The 12,469-nt window shown below is 41.2% G+C and overlaps 1 protein-coding gene across 1 annotated transcript in view; it reads left to right on the forward strand.

Annotated features, from left to right (window-relative positions):
* ADAMTSL1 (ADAMTS like 1) overlaps positions 1–12,469 on the forward strand; it is a gene marked incomplete at both ends in the record, with an annotated part of 200,758 nt that overhangs the window by 80,239 nt on the left and 108,050 nt on the right. Inside the window, 2 exons of the mRNA XM_082013297.1 lie at positions 3,089–3,200; positions 3,804–3,942. Of these exons, the coding sequence (XP_081869423.1) occupies positions 3,089–3,200; positions 3,804–3,942 (251 nt within the window). The remainder of the gene's footprint in view (positions 1–3,088; positions 3,201–3,803; positions 3,943–12,469) is intronic.

Below are 12,469 nucleotides of genomic sequence, written 5' to 3' on the forward strand. Positions count from 1 at the left end.
TATGCTGCTTTTGTATTTGAATTATGAGGTCTGTTGTTTTCATTCAACTTTCTGTGGATACCCCCAAAATCAATATTGCATTTTACTGATACCAAACTTCACCCGAGCAACACCTTGTGCCTCTGTTGCACCATCCCAGACAGTTGTTTACAAAATCAATTTAAAAAAAGAGGGTACAAGCAATGATTTTTTTCCAAGGTCTTTCTACAGGAAAAAAGACATCTCTATTGCTAGTGACTGTAGGCTAGACAGATAATTTTTGGTGGATAGTCTGAGGAAATACTGGTGATATCCTCTTGGGTCTTACAAAGTGGTGAGGCATGCTCTGATGTTCAGAATACTCCATACTCCCCGAAACCTAAAAGAAGTCAAGGATGACCTCTAGAGAGTTGCAATGCACAAATACAGGGCTGAATGCTCTGCAAGATCTGAGTACTTCTACTGTCTGCTATTAATAAATTTAGGTAGCATTTTATTTGCAAACATAATGATCAATTGCCATCTTTTCTGGTTCAGTGACTTAAAGATGCAAAACTCACTGTTAGTTAGAGGGCTAACTAAGGATTCTCAAGTATTGACCATCTCTTTTTGAAGCTCTGGCATTCCTCATAGCTAGCAGACTGCTGCAGCCACTGCAAGGGTAAAAAATTTCACCATTTCAATGTGTGGAAGTTGTCCCTGTGCAGCAAAACCAGGACATTTCTTAAAGCCTTTAGGTATCAAGTCTCACTTTGAGCTTTGCAAGGCTTAAGCAGCCACTGATGTTTTCTCCTGGATCAAGATCTTAGCTTTAACAAATTGTTAAACAAAATCAAAAAGAAATTTTTGCTGTATGGAATCACCATATATTGTTCCTCTTCTGCTTACAGTACTCTTTAAAACAATAAACAATACTGTGCCTGCTTCCTTCATTTGCTTGTTTTGTATCATTTTAGGTCATGGCTGTGGCTCATTGTAATTCTTTCCCATCTACGTTGTTATCATGGCTGTATGAGTGACTTCCACATTAGGCTGGAAAAGATGTACATCTGTCTTTTCTCTGTGTCAAAACAGACAAATAATTCTGCAGACATGCAGAAATAATCTGCAGGGAGAAGAAGTCTTCTGTCTTCCTGATTTATGTTTTTTAAATGTGAACTCTTTTTCCTCTCCTTCCTTTTACAGTAGGCTCTGTGTGAGCTCATGGTCTTTTCTTCATGATTCACTGAATGATCATACTGCTGGGCAGATCTTCTGAACTTAAGAATCACTGATGATCCTTAAAAAACAAAGAGTAAGAGCAGAATCCTCCCCAGTGAATGCTTTTTCTGCACATTCAGACTGGAGACCTCCCCAAATGGCTTCCAGCACAATAGAACATTTTTCCCAGGAGTGCATGAGGTTTTCATGAGCCCAGAAAGACCCTTCTGAAGTGTGTGATTAATGCACCATCCCTGCACAAGGAATTAGATATCCTGTTTCTGACACACAGACACAAATGATATTAATCCGAGCAAACGGCCTCCCATTTGCTGAAGAAGCTGTATTGCTACAGCTGTATTTTTTTTCCTGTTGGGAATTTCGTCACTGTTTACTCTAATTAGAAAAGGGCAGCCTTAGTCTCGATGGGCCAGATCCCTTACAGCCATCAACATATCCTGACGTATTTTGCCTTCCTCCTCTTCAAGATATACTTGGATGTGTAATCATGTTTCTGTCCATCTACAGGGGAAAACAAAACAAACAACCCAGATTACGCTGTTCAGCTCCGTTTGTCATATTTTTGCTTCTGTTTCACAGTCTAGGCTTTAACAGTGTCTCTTGGTGTTTAGAAAGAGAGCAAAGAAAAGACAGATGGAAAAATGGTGTTTCCAAAACTGAGAAACTTGTTGGAAATTTGGGAAAAGAAAAAGGAGGAAGTGCTGAAACATTTTAAACTGTCTGAAAAAAAACCAACAGGGAGGATTGCTCCTGAAAGCAGGAGTACTGACTTGAAGAACTTGTCAGAACTTGTCAGAAGTACTGACAACCTTTCTGGTTGTGATTTGGCATTTTTCTCTCCTGCAATAGCATCATGCCACTGATAGAGAGATGCCCAAGCAACATCAATATATTATGCCCTAGAACAAATAATCAATCAGGAGAGGCTTTTAGTAGTAGCTTTGTTGTTCTCCCCTTGCCAGCTGTTCATCAAAGCCTTAGAGGTAAGGACAAGGGATGATCCGCAGAGATTTTGAAGTCCCCATAACAGTATTAATCAGCACAGCTATCAAACAAGGAGGGTTTTTTCTTGGGCCAGGTGCAAGTGGTGCTGCTTTAGTGGTGTGAAGGTCTCTTCTTATTGCACTTCTTGCACTACAAACCCTTGTTTACATGGGAAATCCATTCAGCACACAAAGTACTGGAAGCATAACTCAGGTGGCTCAAAATTTGGCAGTACTTGCAGGGTCTAAACAGGGTTTTCTAAACGTGCACTTAGCTCCAGACAAGAGTCCATGCATATGACTGAACGGAGCATTTCTGCAGCCAAAATAAAGTAAGAAGAATGATCTTATAATAATGACAGTATCACAAAGAGGAATGAAAAAGAGACCTCACCTCAGAAACAAAAAAATCTTGAATTATAATTTTTCTACTTTTGTATTTCTCACAGCACAACCTTCCATTTTTTACTCCAAACTATCCAATATAGTATACATGGTCTCAGAAGGTGTTCAGGAAATATTAGAGATCTAAAATTCATGTCAATGTGGCAGGAGCAGCAGCTAGTGGTAGGCGATTTTCTAATGGAATAAAGATTAGTACATATTGCCTATCCCCATAAAATTTTTCAGTAGCACTAACCATGCATTTACCATGCATTTGTTATTTCAGAACACTGTCTCAGAATGGTCAGAAATGTCACTGATTATGCCTGGAAATTTATTTGACTGTGTTTTGCGGCCAAGGTTTTGTCACCGATCTATGCTCTTGCTTTGTGCATTTTATTTTCCTATTGCAAAGTAACTCTGGTGTTTCATGTAGCTGCAAGATGTCTGAGAGCTGCATGATGCATGTGGCAGAAAGCTTCTTTCTGGTATTTACATCTTTGGTGTTACAACTTTTTCAGATCCGCTATGCTGGTGCTGCTGACAGTTCAGTTCAGTTTATCTTCTATCAGCCCATCATTCACCGATGGAGGGAAACTGACTTTTTTCCTTGTTCAGCATCCTGTGGAGGAGGTAATGAATTACCACTGTATTCTAGAAAGACTCAGCTGCATACAGGATCTGTCCCAACTGCTGCACTGAGAATTTGTCCTTTAAAATAAGCAAAATCTGGAAATGAAAGTAGTTACAGCTAAACAAAGGGAGGCATGTACCAACAGTGGTAGTGGCCTGTAGACTTTTTAGCATCATATCAGGCTCTGTACATAAAGTACATTTTTATATCCACATAAGCTGTCAAATGTAAGGACTGATGGGATTTGGGCCTGCTTTGGAATCACAAGATGTCTCTATTTGTGCCTGTCCCCACCAGCAGCTTTGCTCTCCGAACCAAAACTGAGTGTATAAGTCTTGGTGACCAGGAAACCTCCGCCTTCGTTTTTTTTCTTTTTGCTCTAGGCTTCTGAATTTTTATTTGACCACACTGGTTATCTTTTGTTTCCTACCTCATGTGATTTAAGTTGTTGTTTTCAACCTGGTCTGTAAAACAGCAGCTGTTATGTCCAAAAGTGCTGATATTTTCAGTTTCTTTTTTACCAAAGCAGAACTCTAACACACTTCCGAGAGAAGCAGGAAGAATACCACATGACATATTATTTCTTCCACTGTGTATTGCAGGTTATCAACTGACATCTGCTGAATGTTTTGATCTGAGAAGCAACCGGGTAGTAGCAGATCAATACTGCCACTATTACCCTGAAAATATCAAGCCAAAGCCAAAACTTCAAGAATGTAATCTGGATCCTTGTCCTGCAAGGTCAGTCAGCTCTAATTTTGAAACAGACTGGGATCTAAAGGAGTAAAATGAAGTAGGACAATATTGGATGAGGATGTACTGTGTAGAAAAAGACCTCTGTTCAGCACCTCCACATTGCCAGGACTGATTTGAAATGGTTGTTTCTTCCCCTCAGATTGTCTTTTGCCTCATTAAACATTATAAAGTGTGAGAAAACAAATTGTCCATGATACCATCCCATGATCAAGACATGCCTCTTAAAGTGTTAGTGAGATGGGAAAAATTCTCTTGAAGTAAAAACATTGTTGGAAAATGGTTGTCATCACAATTAGAGGCATTATTTTTATGTTTTTTTACATTTTCTCCCTAATAAAGGGCTTATGTACAGTCATGGCATTTTGTAAGAATGTAAATGCAAGAATTTGTTCTAATTATCAATACCCTTTGCCCTGCACAAAAGAATCCTCTTGCTCTCCTGCCAAGCATTCTTCCTTAGTAATTTAATAGTAAAAATAGAAAGATCAGGTTTAGGTTTCTGATGTATAAGAAAAGGAACAGAACCACAAAAAGGACCAGTCCTTTGTTGGACTGATTCCCCTGAACTTCACTGGAAGTTGGTTTGCAGCCACTCGTAAGCCGCAAGCATTTTTTTGTTTAATCCAAAGCTTTTGGTGCTCTTGTGCGGCTTTGCTAAAAATGGTTAAGCACAGCCCAGAAAGCATGTGTGCAAGGATGCCCTAAAGCCATTTATTTACCTCCTCCTTTCCCTCTAGACTAATTTGTGCCAAATGTGATAAAGTGAGTTCAAGCAAGTGTCACCTAAAAAGTTGTTATGGACCTTCAGCTTTCTGGATATTGCCGTAGAAAAAAGAAGTCCTAGCCAGGAGAAGAAGGATGCTTTAGGGACCTATGGTACTATGTATCCACCCGACTGGGGATGATTGCTTCTCAAACCAGGGCACCAGTTTTAGACAAGTTAGGCATTATCAGAGCAGAACAAATCATTCCAAGCCCAAGATAATTTTTAACTTTTCTAGAAAATTTTCATTAATGTTCATTGACTTTTCATAACTGGAGTTAACACTCAGGTTTCTTCATCACTGAAGACACATTTACCTAAACAGTATGACAGTTTATATTCCTTTGTTCCAGTAAACATTTTTAATGGTAGTTTTGTTTGTAAATAATTAAAAAACAGAAGTATTCTCTTATAGTTTTAAATTTGAAGTGACAATCTTCCAGACTTAAAAAGTGGAAATATCAAATCTCAAAATCCAACATTATCTCAGCTGTATTGTACATTCTTTAAGTTACATACTTTATCATGTATTTCATTAGGTTGTATTAAGGATATAATATTAAGAATGCAGCTTCACTAGGGCTTTCTGGTTGAACATTGTCTTGGTTTTGGCTGGCATAGAGTTAACTTTCTTCCTGATAGCATGTACTCAGAAGTGATTTTTCAATTTAGAGATTGCTTTCCCACAATGCAACAACACCATTTTTTCCTTTAACAATATTCTGTCAAGTTCAGTATCTGGCTTCTCTTGTCCTAGTACTTTCTACAAAAAAGCATATATTTAATTTCTCAGGTTACTTAAATACATTAACAGTTACAGCTAGAAACCTTACTATAATAAAGTTCCTGTATTTTTTCCTCAGTGATTTTCTTCAGATTAAAAATGAATGAATTTTGAATTCTCCTTTGAATTGTTTGAGATAAATGTCCGTAAGGTAGATGTCAGGTATGATCAAGTAAGAGACCTAAATATGAACATCTCAGAAAAAGGATTGCTGAAAGATGTGAATCAATATGGAACTTGCCTTTTAGATTCACCTCTCACAGTACTAGTGAGAAAGTAATTTTATGTAGCTGGCTTTTTTTGTTTTTAATGCCTAAGCTGTTATTTTTAAAAAATACAATTCTGAGTCAAATATGGAATTTGCCTCTGGCATTTGTACTCTGGATATTTTCCATACTTTCCCTATAATTTTAAATGACATATTCTCAAATGGTAAGACAGACAACTGCATGGTACATGGGAGGAAAGAGAGAAAAAAAATAACAGCTGGGCAGATGTCAGGAAGCAATTTTTGTTTTATATAAGACATAACAAGGCAAAGTTGTTGATATAAAGACCCTGAGGAGAGGGAGAGTCATTTAGAAGTACAGCTATGCTGTCCCAGGGTACAGGCAGTAACAGCGAGGAACTGGCTTTTTGGAAACAACCTCACAGAATGCCAAATTACAAATTATTATTTTCAAAACTGCCTTTGTAAAGAATTCAAGAATCAACAACCCAGACAGAAAACCAGAGGAAATCTGTGGTAACTTCTGGAATCCTGATGCTTTCTTATGGTCAGGAAGAGGGTAGGTGAAGCAGAACAGGGTCAGGAGCATGAGCAAGGAGGGTGTCTTGGCTCTGCAGTGTCTTTGCTGTGTGGGAGCCACTCTGCTCCACCGGTATAAAACAAAGATGTTAATTTTTCCTGGCAACCCCAGCTCCAGTGAGACATAGCTGATTAGTGGTCGCTGACTGTTCCTATGGTGTGTCAATGAATGCCACAGAAAATAATTGTGGAAGACCACAGTGGCACTGAATAAAGAGTCTGAGAAGGGTTACTGTAGGAGAGCTTACATTAAAATTTTCAGCAAAGGGCAGGCTGAAAGAAAAGTTTAAATGAATACCAGGAGTATCATGTGGACCTGCAGTTAGAAGCCTCTTTAGGCTTAGTGCATAGAAATGTTTTACTTTATTGTCCTTATTATGGAAATAATTAGAAGTATTGCTGGCATCATGAGTAGCAAAAAAACTTAGACTGAACAAACATGGAAAACTAATCAACTTTTCTTTCTGCAAACCCAGTTTCTCACACACTGAGAGGATAAGCAGTGTGTGGAAGACTATTCATCAAACATATATAATTTATACACGTTCCTTTTCCAGGCTAAGTAAAGGTAGCCCATCCACCTAAATAAGACCTGTAATTAGTGTCTCGCATAATAGATAATGTGTCATGATACTGAGTCCCTTTTCATCCCTACATACTATAAATGCCCTATCCAGCCTCTCTCACTGATCCTCTTTGGGATCCGGCACCTGCCTTAGAAAGACAGAAAGAAAAGATCTGTTTATTTACAGTCCATTAAGATTTTGCCTGTCTGTATTTGACTGGCAAATATATGTATCACATATCATATCATACATCTACTGATGTAAATAACACCCAGTTAGTGTTAGATCTAGTCCACTCCCCTTCTATATGGCAAAATCCAAAATCAAGATTTCACATATTTAATTAATTGCAAATCTTGTAACTATGCAAAACTTCACAGAATGGAGGGTTTTGGGGCATTTTTTTATTTATCATCAGTATGTTCCTGTCTGGTACCCTCTATGACCTGATCTCCTATGACCAGGTGACCCACCTAGTGGATGAGGGAAAGACTGTGGATGTTGTCTGCCTGGACTTTAGTGAAGCCTTTGACAGCGTCTCCTACAGCATTCTCCTGGAGAAACTGGCGGCTCGTGGCTTAGACAGGTGCACTTTTCGCTGGGTAAAGAACTGGCTGGATGGCCGAGCCCAGAGAGTTGTGGTGAACAGAGTTAAATCTGGCTGGCAGCCGGTCACAAGCGGTGTTCCCCAGGGCTCGGTTCTGGGGCCGGCCTTGTTCAATATCTTTACTGATGATCTGGATGAGGAGATTGAGTGCTCCCTCAGTAAGTTTGCAGATGACACCAAGTTGGGTGGGAGCGTTGATCTGCTGGAGGGCAGGAAAGCTCTGCAGAGGGATCAGGCTGGATTGATGGGCCAAGGTCAACTGTATGATGTTTAATATGGCCAAGTGCAGGGTCCTGCACTTCCGCCACAACAACCCCATGCAACGCTACAGGCTTGGGGAGGAGTGGCTGGAGAGCTGCCTGATAGAAAAGGACATTGGGGTGCTGGTTGACACCCAGCTGAACATGAGCTGGCAGTGTGCCCAGGTGGCCAAGAAGGCCAACAGCGTCCTGGCCTGTATCAGGAATAGTGTGGCCAGCAGGAGTAGGGAAGTGATTGTGCCCCTGTACTCAGCACTGGTGAGGCCACACCTCGAATCCTGTGTTCATTTTTGGGCCCCTGCTGTGGTTTAGCCCCAGCTGGCAACTAAGCACCACGCAACCACTCGCTCACTCCCCTCTCCCCCAGTGGGACAGGGGAGAGAATTGGGAAAAAACTCGTGGGTTGAGATAAAAGCAGTTTAATAGGACAGCAAGAGAGAAGGAAACAACAATGATAACAATAATAATACCAACAAAGGAATGTACAAGAACAAGTGATGCCCAATACAGCAATTGCTCACCACCCGGTGATCGATAGCCCGTCCCCGAGCAGCGATTCCTGCCCCCCGGCCAACTCCAGTTTATGTACTGGGCATGATGTTGTATGGTATGGAATATCTCTTTGGCCAGCCTGGGTCAGCTGTCCTGGCTGTGTCCTGCCACAGCTTCCCGTGCACCGCCAACCTTCTTGCTAGCAGGCCAGCAAGAGAAGCTGGACTGTCCTTGACTACTTAGCAATAGCTCAAAACATCAGCACCTTATCAACATTTTCTCATCCCAAATCCAAAACATATCCTCACACTAGCTTCTGTAAAGAAAACCAGTTCTATCCTGGATAAAACCAGGACAGCTCCTCACTGCAAGAAGGACATTGAGAAGGGCAATGAAGCTGCTGAGGGGTTTGGAGAACAAGTCTTATGCGCAGAGGCTGAGGGAACTGGGGTTGTTCAGTCTGGAGAAGAGGAGGCTGAGGGGAGACCTTATTGCTCTCTACAACTACCTGAAGGGATTTTGGCGAGGTGGGTGTTGGTCTCTTCTCTCCAGTAACTTGCAATAGAATGAAAGGAAATGGCCTCAAGTTGTGCCAGGGGAGGTTTAGATTGGATATTAGGAAAAATTTCTTCACCGAGAGGGTGGTCAGGCATTGGAACAGGCTGCCCAGGGAGGTGGTGGAGTCACCATCACTGGAGGCATTCAAAAACCGTGTAGATGTGGCACTTCAGGACATGGTTTAGGGGGCATGGTTGGTGGTGTTGGGCTGATGGTTGGACTTGATGATCTTAGAGGTCTTTTGCAACCTTAATGATTCCATGATTCTATGATTCTAGGGCAAAATCTAATGCTTGGAATCATAGAATCATAGAATCTTTGTTTTGGAATGGTACTGCCTTTGATTTAACCAGCGCTTCTTACCTTGCTTCGACAGAAATGGAAATGCAAGCACCAAGGCATAAAGGTATTTTCCCTGTCATAAAAGATAACAGTGGATATACCAGGAGCACAGTCTGACCCTCCTGTTATCATTTCAGGGACAGTGGTCTACATGACCAGCTATCCCCAACTGGTATGTTCTAACTCAGTAAGGCTGAATGGGAAATGGTGATACATTCAAGTAGAAATGGCAGTACATATGTCTCCAGATACAGGAACTGTAGCTGGAGAAGGAGCTGATAGCAGTGGCAATGTTCTGGTAGTCATAACTGGGATCACCTGCGTTTAACAGCAGGATAAAGATGAGCTGCAGGTACTCCTAACACCTAAAGAGGCAATTTTTTTCTCAAGACAGGTAGACAAAACCTTGAATTTTTGGGGAGGGCAGAAACATGTAAATTAAGCTAGAAAATAATTTTGTCAGAACAGGCCTGGAGGGTGGGCCAGGAAGCATTCATCAAAGTGGTAAAAGATGTAAGTAGCAGAGCAAATTTAGTTCTAAGGAGACAGTTCATATTAAAGAAAAACAGAAAGAAAGGCAGAAAGAAGCTGTTGTTCTTGTACTTTCTTGTACTTTGATGAGCATCAAATACAGATTATCTGTCTGCCTAAGATGACGTTATGGAAAATGTAGAGTCTTTAATTCCTGGAAGAGACCAAGACTGCAGCAAGAAGTAAGATGGTCTCTTACAGAGACTCACTGAATATTCAGTTGTTAACATTTAGTAGTGGAAAATAACAACAAATTTCCATCTTTGTATTAAACACTGCTCATCCTAATCACCATAAAATACTAAAATGAATAAAAAGGGAGAAGATTTTTAGAAGCATTACAGTTATGCTACAGGAGGGAAGTACTTCTGCTGCTTCCAATTAATGATACCCATTTCAAGTCATGTAAAGAGAGGTTAATTTTTAACAGTCTATGAGAATGATAAGTAAACCATATGTTTCTCAGAATTTGAAATCTGTACACCATGAACAAGTCATTTATTATAAAGGTGAGATACTGTTGTGCTGAACAGACATGCTGTCTAAAGTATGAGATTTTTCTGGAGTTTGACACAGAAGGATAGCTTTCTTGGCAGTCCTTTGCATTTTTAATAGGTTATTTAAGTATCCACTGACATTCCAATTTTAAAATGTTTAGGGGACACTGGCTTTTACCAATCTGTAAAGTTCTAAGACCATATAAAAGGATATATAAATGCAAGATACATGGTAGTTCTTAAAGTTCCATACTGATAGCTTGTAATGTGATAAGATGATCACAGTACTATCCATATCTCAGGATGGTTTCTGGTGGTCCAGAAACCAGAAATGTAACTCATACAGGTAGCGTAACTGAGAATTAAGATACTCTCTACCTCCAAAAGTAGACATTCAAAAGCTGATGTTCCCTGTACCTGTGATGTTACTGTAGATGTCATCTACCTCAGCTCTGAATGGAAATAGTGATAGTTTTACAGACTAACACATGGGAAACATTAACAGATACTGTCTACTTGAGGGCCTCGATATCTGTTTCTCGGGGCAGAAAGCATTCTTATAGCACAAGGTGATAATGTCACACAGTGGCATCTTCACAGAGCACTGTGAGGGGAGAGTGCAGCATCACACAGTGCCTTAGTGTCAGGATTTGTAGTGTTTAGCTGGTGGCTTTTCCACAAGCCTGTCATCTGTCCAGTGATAATCATAGTTCTCACGGAGATGCTGGCTTGGATGCTAAACTCTTGTCTTTTTTTATTAACTTTTTCAGGTCTTCCAAGTGTTTCTTTTCACTTAATGAATTAGCTGTCCACAGCCAACTTAAGTTGGTTTAACTTTTTATTATTATTTGCCGATTGCTATTAGTATCTTAGACATACTTCAGACGATTGCTTAGATGGCATAGTCCCTGCCATGCAGATCATTTACTCTCAAGTCCGACAGATTTCAGCGAAGGCCTAAGTCTTCACTGAGCAAGTCCCCACCAGGAAAGAGGTGTAACAGCTCCAGCCACCTGGGAGTGTGGGCATCCCTGCAGGCAGGAAACTCCCAGGAAAGGAAAACAGAGCTGACAGCAGAAGTGAAGGCCGTGAGCTGGAGGCATGCGAGTGTCCTGCAGAGGCAGGGCACTACCACAGCAGGGTGTGGGAGCACCAGTGCAGGAGCAGCACCGGCCTCTACCCACTCCCAGCCTTGGCACATCATCCCCATGCATGGTCACACCACCCTGAGGCATCTCGGGAAGAGATGCCCTTTCTCTCTGCTGGGTCTTCTCCCAGCTCTAGCTCCTATGCCCTGCTCAGTTCAGCAGGTGCCCAACCCAAGACCCATGGACATGCAGGAGAGGGAGGCAGGAAGGTCTGGCACCTTGTCAGAGAGTCGTTGGGGAGCTACAGTAGAAAGGCATTCATGCCTGCCATTTGGGCTAGGGGTGTAGCTTAAGGAGGAGAAGGAGCTACTGGGGAAGACAACGCCAAACATGACTTTCAAGGAACATGGCTGCAGGCATCCATCCCAGGGGCAAGCTGAACATTTGCAGAGAGGGCAGCCCTGCGGCACACCCACCTCTGGCATGTGCAGCTCCTGCTCCAGCTGGACATGTGCCTTAGAAGAGCAACTGTGCTGAAGCTGCCAGCACTGAAGAGGAAAACAAAACAATCTGCAGAGTATATGACACAACCTGTTAGTCTGAAAGGCATGGGAGATTTCAGACATATGAGATACAAAAAGATCTTCAAAATAATTTGCTTTGTGCTCCTGCTCCTGCCGAAACAGGTTTGTTCTAGGTGTTGTGAGAATGAGTCCTGTTAGCTACTCCCACATCAGCCAGAAATCTCAGTGTAGTGGATGAACTATTATTATTTGCTCTGTTCATTTAGTATATCATTCTCTTTGCACTGTCTGAGTAACATACAGTGAACAAAGCCCATTAACGAGATCTCTTCCATCGTTTTATAGGAGTATGATGGACTGATAGAGTAATGGAATTTAAACCACTTTTTCCAGTCAAAAAGTACATGATTCACCAAAGTAATCTCTAAGATGTTTTTTAAATACTTCACTTAGGCTTGTGTTTTTTTGTGGAACACATACAAAAACACCACACAAGACTAGCCAGGAAAGATGCAGTTGCCATTAATGGTACAATGACTATCTGTTGTTCTGTTGTATCTTTGGAGTCTATGGAGGATAACTTCCGGACACAGCTGTTAAGTGAGCCCAGCAGGAGAGGCGCCTTGTTTCACCTGCTGTTTACAAACAGAGAAGGACTGGTGAGAGATGTGGTGATTGGAGGCCGTCTTGGG

This window comes from Phaethon aethereus (genome assembly GCF_964289735.1).
Source record: "Phaethon aethereus genome assembly, chromosome: Z".
Classification (NCBI taxonomy): Eukaryota; Metazoa; Chordata; class Aves; order Phaethontiformes; family Phaethontidae; genus Phaethon; species Phaethon aethereus.